At 43.1% G+C, this 17415-nt stretch overlaps 2 protein-coding genes across 2 annotated transcripts in view; both read right to left on the bottom strand.

Annotated features, from left to right (window-relative positions):
- Positions 1–16918, bottom strand: part of ccnf (cyclin F) — a 31599-nt gene extending 14681 nt beyond the window's left edge. Inside the window, exons 1-8 of the mRNA XM_084371680.1 lie at positions 16645–16918; positions 16384–16526; positions 15339–15397; positions 14385–14982; positions 14239–14292; positions 14071–14149; positions 12889–13033; positions 12462–12533 (exon numbers count right to left, since the gene is read on the bottom strand). Coding sequence (XP_084227806.1) covers positions 12462–12533; positions 12889–13033; positions 14071–14149; positions 14239–14292; positions 14385–14982; positions 15339–15397; positions 16384–16487 — 1111 coding nt within the window. The 5' untranslated portion in view covers positions 16488–16526; positions 16645–16918. The remainder of the gene's footprint in view (positions 1–12461; positions 12534–12888; positions 13034–14070; positions 14150–14238; positions 14293–14384; positions 14983–15338; positions 15398–16383; positions 16527–16644) is intronic.
- LOC311268800 (uncharacterized protein) lies at positions 3415–7380 on the bottom strand. Its single transcript, XM_084372661.1, has 2 exons — positions 6916–7380; positions 3415–6796 (listed from the first exon to the last, which is right to left on the bottom strand). Exons 1-2 carry the CDS (start codon positions 7035–7037, stop codon positions 6331–6333), a joined length of 588 nt encoding a protein of 195 aa, XP_084228787.1. The 5' UTR covers positions 7038–7380; the 3' UTR covers positions 3415–6330.
- Positions 16919–17415: the final 497 nt, after the last annotated feature.

Raw genomic sequence — 17415 nt, 5'->3', positions numbered from 1 at the left:
AGGAGAAAAAGCTTACGTAAATTATAAAACAAATGTATAATTTAATCACATCTAAAAAGCATTAGGCGAGTCCGATGAGAAGTTCAATGTTTTTTCTGCATCAGTTACTCTTCTATAAACTGCACATTAGCGTTGGTGTATAAAGAAAACACTTTTTTTCTCCCTGTTCATTGAGCTGTGTAATTCTTGCTGGGTTTGGAGGTGTTGTAAGATCTAATTATCCTGAAGCCGGTTGACCCCAGACAGGGCAGGGGCTGTGACATCCTCAGTTGGATGCAGACAGCCACTGTTTCCATAGAAACTCCAACCAATCTCGACCACTTTCTCAGTAAAACACAAAGTGGACAGTAATGGCATGGGAGAAGCAATCGGTCGGTGCGATTAACCTAAATTGAAAATAATTATAGCAATAAAACCATATGGATTGTGCTTATAAAACCGTGAGGTCCAAGTGTGTCATTTTTTGTTCCCTGAGCATCCATTATTTCTTGGCATAATGATGAGTCGTTACAAAGACGCTGCCTCGCACAGGAAGTAATTGAGTTTGATCTGAGAAGTAGATGGGAAAGCGACAGCCTCACACCTGAGCAGTTTACGCTTAATTAATCAAATACAGAGAAGGAAGCTCTTGTGGGCTAAAACGCTGACATCTGTTGACCGGCATTTGAGATGAAAAGAGAGAGGAAATCAAAAATTCTGAGAATGTTGGAGTAAACACTAGGTGTGATTCATGAGGGATAGAAAAAACACAGCAAATCATGTTGGTTATTGGCAACGTCTCCCACTCATGCTCATCCAGAAAAGATAAAAAATAATCAGTGTTCAGTGCTTGTGCCAGTGTTTCTCTCAATCCAATAGCGTCGCATCACATTTGTCTCTATTATAATACCTACATTGTGTTTTAATTTCATTTTCCCTGTGATTTCATTTGGCTGTCTGGCCAGGCATGTGTGATTTCCATCACACCTGTCTCCAAAACAGCTGGCACGTTATCTGAGGCAGATGCACCTCCGTCCTGCTACAGAGGTATAATTTGGAACTAACAGCAGGCGCTGAATGATTACATCCACAGGCACAGACGCTGTTGATCAGAAATTCAAATTACACATAAATAAAGTCATGAGGCCCCAGTGTGGCTCAATTCCCGACTTCATAATCTCCTGCCGTGCTGCCTGTTGCATCAGTCTGGCTTTACGTTTTAAACTGATGTCACTTTTGCGTACTTCAGAGCATTTGATAAAAGCCAAACAGCTCTGAATGCCTGGGTTTGAAGCCAAGTCCTGGAGATTGAGAGGCGGATGAGTTGCTCCCATCTGGTTTCCTGTAATCTGTGCTGACCCTAGCAATCCAACTGACCACTTCCAGCCCATCTGCACTTTGCCCCTGCTGGCCTCCCCGCCCTTTATCCAGACCTAAACACTGTTCCCTCCACACCCACAGCAGTTTCCCAGCACAGTTACCACAGAATGATAAATTATATAACGTGTTCATCTTAACTCCTGGTAAACTGCTCCGACCTGTGTGCAATGGTGAATGGTAACTAAATACATTTACTCAAGTACTGTACTTAAAGGGGCTCTATGTAACAATTTGTAGCAATTTACATGAAACACTTTTTAATTGGTCGTATGTGAGCGGATTGTAACGTGACGTGAAAAATGTGACCTTCCCCGTCTCTCTCGGTTGCTTATAGAAGCCTGTGGATGCACTCGGGTTAAATGTTCTGCAACAGTCCAAAGGATGTGACTTTATGCACGTTCTCGAGTGCCTCGTCTCAGCGCCTCTCTCCGCTCCGCTACCAGAGAATAGCAGTAGCTTACAATAGAAATGGAGTCCACCTCAAGAAGCTAACGACCAGCTTCAAGAAAAAACACAGACGGTGCTCAGAGCCCCTTTAAGTACAAATTTGAGGTGCTTGTACTTTACTTGAGTATTTCCCTTTTATGTGACTTTAAAGTTACTTTTCTTCCATATGCTTCTTTTCCAGTGAAAATCATTTACTCAATCTCCAAATGTGAAGATTTTGGGGATGAAGTGTTCCTGTATGGATCGAGGAAATTCTCCTTTTTCTTATGTTAAATAAATGTATTATATTAAATTAAGATATATTTAAAAATGGTTGGTAGACGGGCTGTTTTTTCTGCGCTCATGAAAAGTTAGCTCTTATAAAATATGATGCACTGCTGTGGATTAAATTACTCAACAATATATAAAGTAGATTCAACAACTCAACCATAAACATCTAAAGCAGTGAAATGCAACATACATAAATATTAATCCTTAAACATTATATACAACAGTAAGACACTGACAAGGGACCATCTTACTGCACATTAGGTACTTTTGATACCTTCAGTAGATTATGCTGATAATACTTAAGTAAGGTTTGTGCAGTATAAGTACTTCTACTTAAGTAATATAGAAGTATATATCTTTATCCCTGTGAGGGTAGTTTGCCTACTTTATCATTTTGCCAGTAGGTGGTGTCATTTATTCTGGGTGATACTGGCCATGTCTGTTTTCATAACAACCAAAGGGTCCCGCGTGTCTCTAGGTATCCGACCAAGTCATCCAAGCTGGCAGGGCAGCACACGGCAGCGTGTCTATATACAGCATCGAAACTTCAAGCACAGGGGAAGCTCAGGTGGTGCCCTCAACCAAAGATGTTTTTTATTATCTATGTAAACGGTTGAAGGATAAATTCACCCAAAAAATTAAAATTCAGCCCATACATACTGGCCCTAATGCTGATGGAAAGTCGGATGAAGTTTCATAGCCCACAAAACATTTCTGGAGCTTCACAGCAAAACAGAGTTGCAGCACTCTCCTCAACAACTGAGGTAGGAAAAAAAAAACCCTGAAAGAATACATAAAATGGCTCCATACAGCTTTTCCAGCATAATCCGAGTCTCCAGAAACCCCAAGATCCCAAATTGATTTGAAAATACTAAGTTTACACCTTTAACGCTCCGTTGAGCTTGTGCACCCACATCAGATGGGGTATGCTCACGCTTTTAGTTTCGCAGCGGCAGTGATGATTTCGGCTAAAAATAAAAAAGGTGTATACAACGTTTTTTCAAATCTTGGATTTCAGGGCTTCTGGGGACTTGGATTAAGTCGGGCAAGCTGCATGGAGCCATTTAATATATTTTTATATCAATACTATTTTGTGTTTTAACAAGTCCCCATCTACTTTAGTTGTTCAGGCAAATGCTGCAACACTGCTTGGCTGTGAAGCTCCAGAAACATTTTGTTGACTACAAAACGTCACCCGACACCCCATCACCATGTGGGTGAGGAGATAATGGCTGAGTTTAAATTTATGGGTGAACTAATCCTTTAACACAAAGACATTTTTAAAAATCGGTTGAGGAGTTTCTCCACAAGCCACAAACTACAACATCGAAGACCAAGGCGTTCACATTACATTTATTTAATACAACAATTAAAATGTACATGTAAGTAGAAATATACAGTAGAAATATAAAATAATCGTATATACAGCACCAAATATTAGAGGGCACACAAATAAACATATTCTGCATCACTCGCTGGAGTGGCAAACAGCATAGGCAGACAGCATGGCTGTCTACTGGGTGAGGGACATACAGTATTTCCCCTGCAGCACAGAGAGGTAGATTTTCCCTTTTAGTTTTTCAGAAGGCAGAAGGGAAATCACTTCACATCACTAACAAACAAATTCTGGTCACCTGCAATCATTTTTTATTGTCAATAAACTGGCACATTATAGCTTGAAAATCAGCACGTACGACTATGCAACCACAATGTACAACATGTGGAAACTGCATCGATACACAAGCCAAAATTCAGGGCGGAGTAAAAGCTTATATTTGTGTCACTGTCATAAGCTAATGTAATGTAATGCTGGGGTTTCTCTCTCGCCTCACGGTTCGGAGGATACCACTGCACTGTACTAAAAAAATCACACTCATAAATAGTCTGTGTGAGCATTATGTTTGACGTTTACCTTGAAAGAAAATAAGGGCCGATGTGGCCGTACAGCATGCAGGTGATCTATGTTAGTTTTTGTCAGTCGATAAAGATAAATAGAAGATTTACTATAACTTGTCCGCTTGGCATTTTCACTGCCAGTAATGCATCACATCACCTAAGAATAATACTGCTCTGTTCAGGATGGCTGCTCCCAATCTAACTGCAGGGATAGCTCCCGACTCCAACATAAAACTGAAAGGAATGACTTTCCAGGTCCTGCTTTTGTCTTCCACTATTACCCCCTCACTCCCCGTCCTTCCCTTTGTTTGAGTTCGGCTGTCAATCTGTGTGTCACAGAACACCTAAATGCCCACTGAGCTGCAAATTATATGTGAGAGAGGACTGATACATTACACGTCTATTGAAGCAGGCAGGCAGATGCAGCCTTGTAATTGGAAAGCTGGCCCTCAAGACGGTCTTTGGCATTGTGTGTTAACTGCTACCTCTGGATGCATAGACACATTTTACTCAGCAACAAGCGTCACTAATCTGGGAGCCAGAATCAATGCAACAGTGATCAATGATGGTTCTCAAGGGTAAAAAGGAGTGCTAGTACACTGTCCTTCACATGGAGACACTCGGTCTACACTCCTTTAAATCTCTATACACTCTGTACATTGCACTTTTTCCTTCCATGTTACAGTCAGCGACCAAAAAGAGAACATTTAAGACACGAATAAAATGCCATTGTGTGTCCCATCCTGTGAGACCACACACCAACAGAAAGCACCTATTCACAGATGTGGAGCTGAGTGCAGCTACACTCGCTCTGAAAGAAAAAGTGTCGGAAAGGGAAACCCCCATGTCTAACAATCTGTTTTCACCAGAGAACAGAACGTATCCTATTTTCAGACTGACAAAGAGACTCTCAGTCAATATTCTTTTCACTGTGAGAGAAAATAATCCACTTTCTTTGGCACAGAGAGATAAAGTCAGATGCCAATGGAATACGGGGCTTACATTTAAGCGTGTGTGTATGTGTGTCTTAACATGTGTGTCAAAAGGCTGTACACACTCCCTCCTGGGCTATATCACAGTGGGGAGATGAAAGGGATCAAGGCATGTCGTATGGCGGAAGGCATATAGGTTGGATGAGGATGGCCAGAGAAAGAGAGAGAACAAGGGGGTAAATTCTCTGGGGTTCAGATGAGAAATGGGGGAATGCGACAGAGCCTTTTTCCATGAGTGCTTGCTCAAGGCACCAGGCGGGAGGGGCCGTAGGGGAGCAGGATCAGTCAAAGTGTCCCTGCAGTGGCATGTCCCCTCGGGTAGTGTCCTTCAATAATTCTGGCCTGTGGGGTTGAGGTGCCCCACAAAGACACAAGGCTGGGCGTAAATGCTCACATATTGACAGGAGGCCAGTCAGTCAGTCAGTCAGTCAGTCAGCCAGTCAGAATGTCAGTGCCCCTCTCCTTTGTAATGTGAGGCTTAAGCTACAAAAGGCCTTTCAGAGTGTGTTGCTCTACTAAAAGTTTCTCTTGCTTGGCATGGACATGGTCATATGTGCAAATCATTTGTTCCTTCGTAGTGAGGCCCAACAGTCTCTCAGGTCTTTATTTGAGCTCACACAAACACCTTCCACTTCCCCAGCAGGTCCTCTGCCCTCTCTAGTTCATCGTCCACACAGATGCCAGTAAGATCCTGCTGGACTCAAGTTCCACTCTCCCATTGCGTAAAAAAAGCCCCCAACACATTGCTGCGGTGTCACAGGACGAGTGAATGACGCTGGCCACTGACGCGGGTGTGCTGCTCTTTCGACTGGGTATCAGGTTGCCGTCTTTGGCCCACTTCTGGCCTCTTGGAGAGTCACCTGTCCTGGCAGGAGGAATGCTGTGACTGACGTGTCTAGTGACGGCAGCATTGACTCCGGCAGCAGCTCTGCATAGCGTGTTAGGTGTCTGCGCGAGCTCTCACTGTCACTCCCGGTGCATATGTGAGTGAGGGCCATGTATCTGTGCGTGTAAATATGCATGTAGTACGCAATGCATATGTGTGTCTCCTCGGAGGTTGTTTTGACACTGGACACCTGCTGTCTGATGATAAAAAGGACGTGGGAGGCGTTGGTGATCCCTCCTTGCCATTCCAAAATGGTCCAGACTAAACAGATCCTCAGTGTCCCGTCTATCTGTCCTTCCACTCTATGATTTCTCAGCCCAAGTTCTCTCCAGTATGAGCTGAGCCAAACTCTGCGATAAAGAATAGAGGGGAATTGGAGCTGGGAGGAGGTGAAGTGGCAGCTTCTTAGCCAACCCTTGAGCTCCCAGCCCTGGGTGTATCTCTGCTATCGAGGTCCTACCACTGCTTTCCCCGCGCGCCTCACAGGGGACACTGCTCAGACGTGAATGAGCCTCCCTCTTTCTTTTTCCTCCTCTTCTTCTTGTGGACAGTCCAACAGGCTGTGGCCATCAGCAACATCAAAAGTCCCATGACAAGCAGCACCACTGACACCACTTTAGTCTGAGGCAGGTCATTATAAGTGTAGGTCACTCCCGTTCCTGCAACACCGATCACCAAAGAGATGATTCCAAAGGGAAAGATGCAGCGGTACCAGGACTTCTCCATGCCCCCGGTGGCCTGCGACAGACGCTCCAGAGAGGAGAGCACCTCAGGCACTTTGGCGCCACCAGCCTCCAGGGACTGACCCTCCTGCCCCAAGCCGGTCTGGGGCTGGGTTTGGCAAGCCAGGTGGCCCGTTGTACAGCCCATCCTGATGGTGACGTCTGGTGTATCCTGAAAACAGGCAGCAGCGTGAGCCTCTTGGATCCCGTTAGTCAGCTCTAGCCTGGAGAAACAGAAAGAAAGGTAGAAAAAGAGAGGAAGGAGAAGGGGGTCTATGTGAGCAGGAATGGCTGGAGCGTGTCGGATGAAGGCATCTAAAGTCTAACGCTGAAATCCACTCACACTTTCCCGTTCTCTGCCTCCCTCTCTTGCCGTTTCTCTGTACACTGTCTGCTGGCTCTCTGGCAGCACATTGTACACTCTGAACTGCTGAATGTTGTGGCAGGCGATATATAAGGGAGCATGGAAAGGGGAGGAGCTAGGGAAGAGAAAAGGGTATGTCCGAGTGCACTGATTGGTCTCCCTTTGTGTGACGTCAAACACTGAAGCAGGGAGAATAGGGGTTGACGAAGCACAGGAAGGGGGAGGGGAGAAGAGTTAACTGCTCCCTCTTTTCTTCATCTCCCCATCACTGCCTCTCAATTGCGGTCTTTTTTTTTGTTTTTTCTGCAGTACAGAAGCCACCCCTGGGGAACACAAAAGCCTATGCTGACTGGAAATCAGGAGGAGAAAGGGGAATCCCTCTGCCACAATATCTTTAATGGGGGAAGGGGCATCTCACCCCACGCTGCAACAGCATGGATGTCTCACCTCCATATGGTAATTATATAGTAATGGTGTTCCCATTGCACCCCACAGCTAACAGAAATCCTACAACCACCCACACACTGCTCTTGTCATGTGCATGCAGGCACCAGATGACACCTTTTTGTAGGAGGGCATTAAATATACAGCATTTCTATAATGAAAGTGTAAACACACTAATGAGCGAGCCCACACGTGACAAAAAACACATTTGTGGAGAAAACACAGGCAGCTCCCACTCCTTTCCCACCCACGCACACAGCTGGTGCCAGCCCTTTCTGAATGAAAGGCAAACGTAGTTGATCCACCAGCACGCTCGTCCGCCCGCCATGAAAAGAAAATCAATCCAGACAGCTCTCTTCTACTGAACTTGCTAATCTCATTCCTCCACATCTGAAAAGCTGCTTTAGGGAAGGATGAATGTGTGTACACAGCTGAACATCTTGGTTTTTATTTTCACGTGTTACTGGATTTACTATGGCAGCAGTTTCTCTTCTTTCTCTTTTCAAAGCTTTCTTTAAAAAATTAACTGTGAACTTTATATTGATTATGGCAATTGTTGCTGAATGGCTTTGGAATTTGATTGTAACTTAAAGGTGCACCATGCAGTTTTGGGGGAAGACATTTTAAGAAAAAGATGTTCATTGATTAATTTTTCTATGTCTAAACAAACTAAATGAACAAACTGACCTTAAAGGACAACACTTTCATACTGTTTTACTTGTTTATATTTGGCGGACCCTGCCACCTTCTAGCTTCAAACAGTGTTCTGGGACCTTATTTTCCTCTGTTTATTCAGGAACAGACATAATAAATATTTCTGAGTTTGTATTATTACCTCATTAATATTGTAAATCGTAAAATTACGAGTTTTAATTTCTTCTCCAAACCCACATAGTACCCACAATTATTGGGGAAACTGTTTTTAAGCATATTTGAAGATGTAAATTTGTGATGAGACAACAGGCCTCTTTTATAAGCATGCCAAAAAATATTTTACCTCAATATATAAAAAAAGGTATATAAAAAAGGTATAAAACCATTGCTCATGACGTTTAAATAATATCTTCGTTTTTTAGCTGAACAACAGGGCTTCTCCTCATAATTACATCAAAGGATTCCTGCTCTTCAATGCCCACAGGCAGAAATTATTGGATTAAGAGCTACGTAATATTGTCATAAAAAAGCAGAACATGGCTCAGTCTCCACAGGACTACTGTTTTTCAGTTTAGACACTGTATTATGTTCCTTGGCAGAAAAATTCAACTTGACGGAGGAAGCTGCCTCAGAGTGTTCGACTGGTGAGGAAAATCAAATAATAAACCCTAATGCAACCTAACGATCTCTGCTGTAGTTCAATGGGGCTGTAGACGGGCAACAGAGGAGTGAAAGAGGGGAAGTGAGGAATGTGTTTTTTGAGGGGCGGGGTGCAGGAGAAAAGAGATGTTCAATAGCAATGGCCATTTGAGGGAGAGAAGTGGATTCTTTGGGAGCACTGTTCGGTTTCTGTGGATTTGTACTTGGGAGTCCAGCACTGGAGTGGACTGAGGCTAAAAAGGGAAAATGAAAAGGGTGAAGTAGGAAGGAATGTGTACGACAAAAAACACTTCAACTCTGTCTCTCCCATGTGTGACATGGGAAAGAAAATGATGCTGCTTCCACGGAAAGTAAAATTGCCACGGATCTTCCATTATGTGACAAAAAGAGGCGTGGGAAACATGGGACAAAGGCGTGAGACATGGGTAACCTGGGCAGGGCCAGGCCACGGTGGTGGGAGTGAAGAGCTCTGCTGGTGACAGCCGGAGCAAGACAGCAGCTGATGTATGCAGGTCACAGGAAGGCTGAGTTGCGTAGGCGCCACTCCCTCTGGGACCTGTGTGTAGTGTTGACGTGATCTCAGGGATGCTTCCTTGCCTCCTCCTTTATTCCCTTCACACACAGTGATCCAAGACTGTATCGGTGGACCATAAGCCAACAGCGACACTTGCCTGCAATCCACAAGTGGTGAGACACTTCTGGTGCTGGAAAAGAGATTTTGCGAACATTTGTGATAATCTGCTGTTGTTTTAGAAACAGGGAACTGACCAAGTGAAGCTGAAATATTCCTCTCCCTTTTTGAATGTTTTTACTCCTCTACTCAGGGAAACATGCCATTTCCAGCTTGAAGCATGCAGAGAGCCAGGCCCCCCAAGTGCATCGTCTTTGTGACTCAGCCGGCTTTGGGTGTGCGTTTGTGTGCACACGAGGGTTGATGCAGCAGTGCTCGAACGCCCACGTCATGCTGTGTGAACCCAGCGCCACCTGTCGCCCAGTCTGGCAAAGCCTGTGCCATCCACACGTCATCTGTGGGTATGAGCCTTTTAGGCCTCTCCAAGCCCTCCTGCATCTCACATTCGCCCTCAGATCACATTTGCGGAGGGCAAAATCACAATTACCGCTCTTCTCACATCATGGAGACATAGTATTGGCTCCATACGTGCTATCTACCATTCAATGTATGCCAGATTCTAAAAGTCAAGCATGGAGATCAAACACATCACAGTTTGGGTGGTTTCTCGTGTTTCATTACTAGTTGCAGGTCCCTCTCATACCGAACAAGCACAATCATTCATACTGTGAGCTCCTCAGACACTCGCATAAGCCAGACAGTAGGAAGAAATGGGAACATATGGAGGATGAGCCTGAAGTCATGGCGTCCCTGCTGCTTTCAGCGAAAGGCAGGATAAAACCAGGATCAAACATCTCCATTGTTCCTTTAAATCACTTAAATCCAGACACCAGCATGCTGACAGTCATGCAGCATACTGATTAGAAGCCGTTACTTATTCATATTTTATCAAAACTAGTATTATTTCCACATCTGATTCTAGGTCATAGATTGAATCCAACTGATGACTGATTGATTGTTTTTGATGCAACTAAACAAGCAATTAGTCACCTGCTAACATGTCCTATGGTCACTTCTGTGAGTTGAGTGCCACCTGCTGGTTCAGTCAGTGTTGCAAGAGCTCCATTGCTGACTCCAGGTTTCCATTATACATTATTCTAGTAAAACACAAATGTTAAATAAAATGTCATTATTTATTTATTCTTTTATATTTTGGGGCTTTTGTGCATTTATTATGATAGTGACAGCCAGAGATCCTGACAGGAAGGGGGGTGGGGGAGCAAAGGCCCACAGATTCGATTTGGCTCGAACCCCAGGCCACTGTGGCAAGGACACAGCCTCTGCACATGGAGCACACGCTCCACCAACCAAGCCGCTGGCGCGCCCCATAAAATGTAATTTTAACATGAAAATAACAATGAACCAAGGTTAAGTGTTCCTTTGAGGGTTGAGAACATTCTTCTGCTTCTAAAGACAAACAAACCCTTTCAAAACCCAGTTTTTGGAGAAACTTCATTTTCATTGGCAAGCAACAAAATTCACAGTCAGAAACAACATCGAGAGAAATGCCAATAACAACATTGGTTTTCTTCTAGTCATAAAAATTATTAAATGGCATCAGTTATCTAATAAATACAGTCACTGCAGACTGAAAAAAACATTGATTCTTCACAAAAGCCACCTTGATTCCTGAATTAAGGTTGAATATACACTCATTAGGTACACCAGCTTGTTCTAAAGCAATACAATATAATGATCCTGTTTTATTGACGGTGTCAGAGGGGAGAACTTCATAAACTGATAAATCAGTGTAATGTGGTCTGTAGTCAGTCAGGCTCAGTGTCCAGGACTATGGCAGGGAAACGCTGCCCTCCTTCACCGAGCAGGGAGTATACAGCTCTCAGAGCACTGGCGTTGGGACATCCAGGCCCAGATACTATAGACGAAAGCTGAGGGGACAGAGTGTCCAGCAGAGCCTGTCGCATAGAAGAAGAGACTGTCAGCATGTTACTTATTAGTATTTATGTAGTACAACTCAACAGAACACACAGATGGTCTAATCAATTAGCACAATTAAATATCGGATGAGCTGTTATGTCACCAGGTGCATAACCCTCACCTGCTCGAGGGAAATCTCCTGCTGCAGCAGTGCCACCCTCATCCTCAGCGTCTCCAGCTCTCGGAGCTCTGCCTCTGTCGTGTAGGTTATAGTTGGGGGCAGGGCTGCGATCATCCCATCTCCCCACACACCATATGCCCCAGTGGGGCAAAGACAACCTCCCTCTGGCCTCCATCGATCCCATGCTTCCCACTCTGATGGAAAATACGGTTATTTTTAGAGCGTGAGCGTGAGCAACCGTACCCTAAAACGTTTTTCTGCTCTGCTGCTGCAGCTTTAAATAGCTAGGCCCTTGCCTAGCCACGTCAGGATAGACGGCTTTAAAACCCCACCGTCACGGGGAGGGGGATCTGTTGAGGCCAAGGAAAGTACTGATCTGGCACTGAGGTTTCACTGCGGCTCTGTTTTCATTTTCCATGCGCCAAGATGGAGAGGCTGCATTAGCTCGTTAGCACGCTGCTATCATCACAATCATTTTTCAAATGCTGCTAAAATGCAATAAACGATAAACCCCTCTCTGGAAAATCAAACGCTATGAAATGAAACACTTGCTGAACTGTCGGTGTGAGATGCTAAATTGAATGCATATCATCACCACACCAGAGGGAGGTGTGTGGGCCAAACAGGGAGTTAGAAATCACTGGAAACTTCTCTCGCACACAGGCTTTAGCGACATACTTGCGCTGCACTGGAGCTATAACTGGTAAACATAAACAAAACTTCCTCCCTGAAGGTGATACGGTCATTTGAGTGGCGTGAATGGAAAATCTCTGAGCATTCAGCTTCATTATAATAGTGTCGCTGGAGGAAATGGAAATCATACCATGTTACATACTGTAGGTACTGAATGAGTGACACCCTGACACCCAGACATGATAATTCAAACACAGTTGGGTAATCAGAGTCAAACACAGGGTCATGATTTCTCCCGATGTCCTCTTTCTTATGCAAGTCTGTGCCGTGGAATAAATCATCGCAATAATGTATTTTTTTTCTGTCATATAACCAAAGTCAGGTTAACATTTGATTCTTTTAGGAGGGAACGCATGGTTTATAAGAAAATAATAAAAATCCTACCTTGTTTCACTTGGCCTGCAAAGTTTTGAAGCTCTGCTGCTGCCATCTGCAACCTTTCAAGTGTCTTATCACCTGTACAGAAATACATAAAAAAAAAAAAACATAATTTCATTTGTAACGTAACAGGAGATACAGCAGTTGTTTAGCTTCATTTCAGTGTGTTAATTAGTCTCATGGTTGCAGTCACTGTAATTGTTAAAAAATCTCACATGCTCATTCCAGGGTCTTGAGTATAATTAGCAGAGGAAAGGCTCAACCTTGATAAATCATTCTAAATAGCTCTCAGAAAGTCACTTCCTGCCAAGTCCCTGTGCAGCTTCTTCCCAAAATGATCATTTTCTGCCCACACACTTGTGTCATCAATCTCTAAATTTTCCCTCGTTTCTTTCTCAACATCTTTTGTGTGCTATTACGTGCAAGCTTTTACCCGGCTCTGTGGCTTCTTCTGGGGTCTGTTTGGCCAGAAGCTCATTTGCCCTGTAGCTGTGGATGAGGTCATGCCCTTGGTGAGTCAGCCTGTGGACCAGAGTCCTGGTCTGGTCTGGGCTACCATGCGGCCAATCCTTGGGGAACTAGAGGGCCGGAGAGAAGAGGTCAAACACAACGTGCTGGGAATCAAACTGCTTGGAAAAATGAAAGCGTGTTTAACAGAATTTGTTCAGAAATATACTCTGAATGGAAATCAGTGGAATTCTACCGTAACTCTGACGCTAGAGCAGCGGTTCCCAACCTTTTTCTTTAGAAATCCCTCTTGTATCATAGTGTAAACCATCGGTGCCCCAACTTTTCCCATTCAAGGACTACCTACAGCATCGTATTGTTAACAAGTGTCACGCTGACCTAGACCAATTTTTGAAAAATCTATTAAATCATAATGATGTAACAATTTTTGGAGTCTTGTTTGTACCAAACAGATATGTTTTCTTACATCTCGAGAACAGGATGTACAGGCCAGGGCATCGCTGCAGCTGCTTTGTTACACATTATACTTTTTTCAAAAAAAATTAAAGCTTCTGTGATTTAGATAATATTTTCATTAACTGTGCAGCCCTTATGCACATCAATACCAATACAGAACAGCTGATAAAATGTACAATTAACACAAACAGTTCATGGAGTTTATGTAAAACAAGGGATTTAGATTTAGTTTTCTACTATTCTTGTATGTCTTGTTTTATTTTTAACAATCATTCATACTTAATAGGTTTCAAATTCAGTGTTTTCCTCTTCCTGACGTTTGACTATTGTTCTATCATCTCTTGTTGTTTTAACTGCATAGTTTTCGAATGCAGGAAGAGGCTGTTGAGCAGAGAAGCAGAGCAGGTCTTCAACGGACCCTTATCCTGTGAGATTTCATTTAGTTAATATCTTAAATAATAATCTAAACTTTAAAAAAGTGTAGTTTTTGATATAGGCCTACTGTATATTTAAGAAAGAAAAGTTTTCTTACGCCTCTGAAACTTTTGACTACCCCTAGTGGGGGTCAGGTTCAGGTTGGGAACTTGTACACTAGAGTATGTTTCTGACCTCAAGATTACATAACATGGAAAAACTTGTCTGAGGCTTCCCAGGCAATTTTGACGAGCTTCACTAGAAAAAGGAAGGATACCATCGCTCTCATTCTCTCCATGAAGTGACTCCTCCCAGGCACAGGTTTCCTTTGTAGGGCATCGACTTCATCCCACAATCTAAAGATTACGCAGAGAGGGAAACTTAGTTCCCAGGAAAAAAATTGAATAATGAGTTGTAAAATTTGATTTGAACTGATGTCGCCCACCTGTCTTTCTTTGTCCTTAGAGATTTCCATTTTGCAGTTTGATCGGAAGCTATGCTGTCATGAGACAAAGGCAAACAGAATGATTATAAAAACACAGAAAAATAACATTCAACCCATGAGTGCGGTCCAGTTGTGTAACGACATACCTGTTCTGTCTGGGTAAACTAGACTCCCCTGTATGTGAAGCAGGCGCTGTCTTATTTGAAGAAGGCGTAGAGATAGCTGCAGCTTTGCCAAGGTCATTGCCACTCAACACGTTGCTTCTAATAGTCTTCTTTTTAGCGTGGAGGGCTGAAGTGTGTAACTGACCCAGGTCAAGAGATCCAGACGCTGAGACAGCCTGCTGTGACTTCCTTCCTGCCTGGTGATGCACAGTCCCAGCTGAATAGACAGCACGGGTCTGGATTGTGTTTCTGTTCGTGGTTTTGCACTGTACAGGATTGCAGCCAACTGAAGATTTTGAGCCCACTGTGGAGGATGCTGACGTGCCAGGCCTTTTTCTGTAAAGACTGGCAGAGTTAGAAGTCAATCTGGTGGTGGTTTGACTACCTTTAGAAGCTGCAGATGCCTGTGTTCCCTCCTTGGATGTTAGTACTGAAGGGCCTGGTTCCTTCCTTCGAGGGGCAGATTGTTTCTTTGAGTCTGTTTTAGACGGTCCAGTACCAGTACGGACCTGAAGGGCTTTCTCCAGAGCTCGTTCAAGCAATTCTATATCTTCTTTCTCCACTGGTGCGGTATCTGTGTCTGAAGACAGCAACATGCAAACATGTGCTTACAATTAAGTTATTTTACTTCGTATTAACCTAAACTTTCCGCCGACAGTCTCTAATTCACAAATAGTACAATAGTACACGAGAAGTGTGACTACTTTAAAGAGAAACAGTCATAACACTGCACGACTGCGCTCATCTCGCTCTTAACTACATGCATCAATAATGCTAAAATCCACCTTCTTTCATGTTACGTGTGATGTTCTCCTCAATCTTTAGAAATTTTTTGATATTCAGCGAGTGACAACAGAAGAAAAGTTGCCCTCAAGGTCAACTCATTTACAGCTCTTATTATTATTATCATTATTATTATTATTATTATACTATTACCAGTAGCAGCATCATCAGCAGAATCCGACTCCTCAAAGCCTGTCTTTGGTTGTGGTGTTCTGCAGGAAAAAGACTTTATGTCAATTAAGCAAGCTTAGGCAAGAATGATATATATAACATATAGTAATAATATACAGAATTCCTAGTTGCAATTGTGTATGAAATCGGCAGATTTTTAATCAGAAGAGACACCTTCATTGACTGATTTTAATGCCTAAACAAACTAAATAAACAAACTCTCAAAATATTAAAATTCTGAGTTTGAACATTTTTTTTTTTTAACAAAACTAGACTTTAAGACTTATCCGTTAACGGATTCCAGATGTTACCACCTAGAAACATGCAGTTTACCATCGATCTGAATTGATAAGTGGATTTTTCTAACATAACAGAATTTCTGAAAAAAATACACTAAGTTTGGTTACTGAAGAACTGTGATCAAGAAACATAGGGAGCTGTAAATTATAAAGTAACAGAATTATTGTCAGTGCTGTCTTGGTGATAAAACAATGCAACATAATGTAAATAATATAATGCAATACCTCATTTAATGATGCAGACCCGGCATATTTATCACTATAGATACAGTTCCACACAAATCTGTCTTATGCAGTACATCTTGCACATTACATACATCTGTCCTTGAACGCCTCACTTCAGTCAGGGAGGTGAAACTCTGTCTAGCTTGAAAAGGCACTGCTGGGATTCGAACCCAGGATCTCCTGTTTACTAGACAGGCGCTTTAACCAACTAAGCCACAGCGCCGGATGGGGGCCTTCACACGCAGATCATGAACTTAAACGCCCAAACACTCTGGCTTTGCTTGGGTGATGTTAATAAAGTAACTACATAAATACGTTTGTGATCAATTGTAAACATTAATCGACTTAAAGTTACATACTAGTAGCATATAAATCGTTCTGTGATATAATTGTTTTGCACTTTTAAACTTAAAATTAGTCTTTTCTTACGAATACCAGACACAAGTGAAATCTCGAGCACTGGTAAACAAGTATAGTTAATAACTCGGGTGTAGAGTACTTACAAGGCCTGTAATATGTCTCTGTAGAGTTGAATGCTGCCGTTAATCCTGGCTTGTTCAGCTTTGCATGCCTTGATAGCATCCTCGACCACAGACAGCAGTGACATGCTCGTGTCTGGATGTCGCTCCGCGTTGACTTCAGTGCTCTGCCACAGGCAAGAAACGGTTAACCCACGAAACAGTTGGGTTTAAACTATTGTTATAAAGCACTGAATTAGTACACGTTAAGAGATATAGGTAGTCGCTCTCGAATCTGCGGAATACCTCGTTGTTAGCATCTCTTTATAAAAGCGATTTAACGCTAGCTTGTTTTTTCAGGCTGACCCGCGAAAGCCAACTCAAACGGGTGCGGAAGTCACATTTCTCCTTCATCACTGCTGAAAAAGTAACTGTCAAGCAGTGTCAATGACGTATCATCGCCGTGACACTCTTAAAACAGTTATTAACAATTTAAAAAACCTATACTTTTTGAGATGTTGATTAGCTAAACACGACGAAAAACTTTGCAGGTAACTTTATCTCCACAGCCTCGAACGAGTTCTCACTCAGTTCTCGCGAGAGGTGTCATGGATACCAGGGACGCTTCTCCTTCTGTTGCCACAACGAGGCTGAAGACAGTGTGTGTGTGTGTGTGTGTGTGTGTGTGTGTGTGTGTGTGTGTGTGTGTGTGTGTTGCAGTTGCAAATAAAGAGCACAACCACATTCTTTGAATTTTGTAATAATGTTCCCAAGTAGCCTGTTAACATTTACAGTTTTGTACAATTGCAGTCCCTGTGAGTGTTTTTTCTGAAGCACAGTAAACAGAAACAGGATATGACTAACTCTTGGGTAATTTACTGTTTATTTGCTGCTTTATATAAACGTTATTTATTAAACCAAGCCTCAAGACTCAGGGAAAACAATTTAAACACAGAAGTTATGGTCCAGGCCAGCTACCAGCATGTTGTGCACATCAGTGTATCTCGGGGTCAGGGGCGGAAAAACTAAAAATGGCACCAGCTGCATGCGGCAGGGCACCAGAGAACGGGAAGTCAT

Source organism: Pagrus pagrus (assembly GCF_965226575.1).
Source record: "Pagrus pagrus genome assembly, chromosome: 13".
Lineage (NCBI taxonomy): Eukaryota > Metazoa > Chordata > Actinopteri > Spariformes > Sparidae > Pagrus > Pagrus pagrus.
This window is presented reverse-complemented; position numbering and strand designations above follow the sequence as displayed.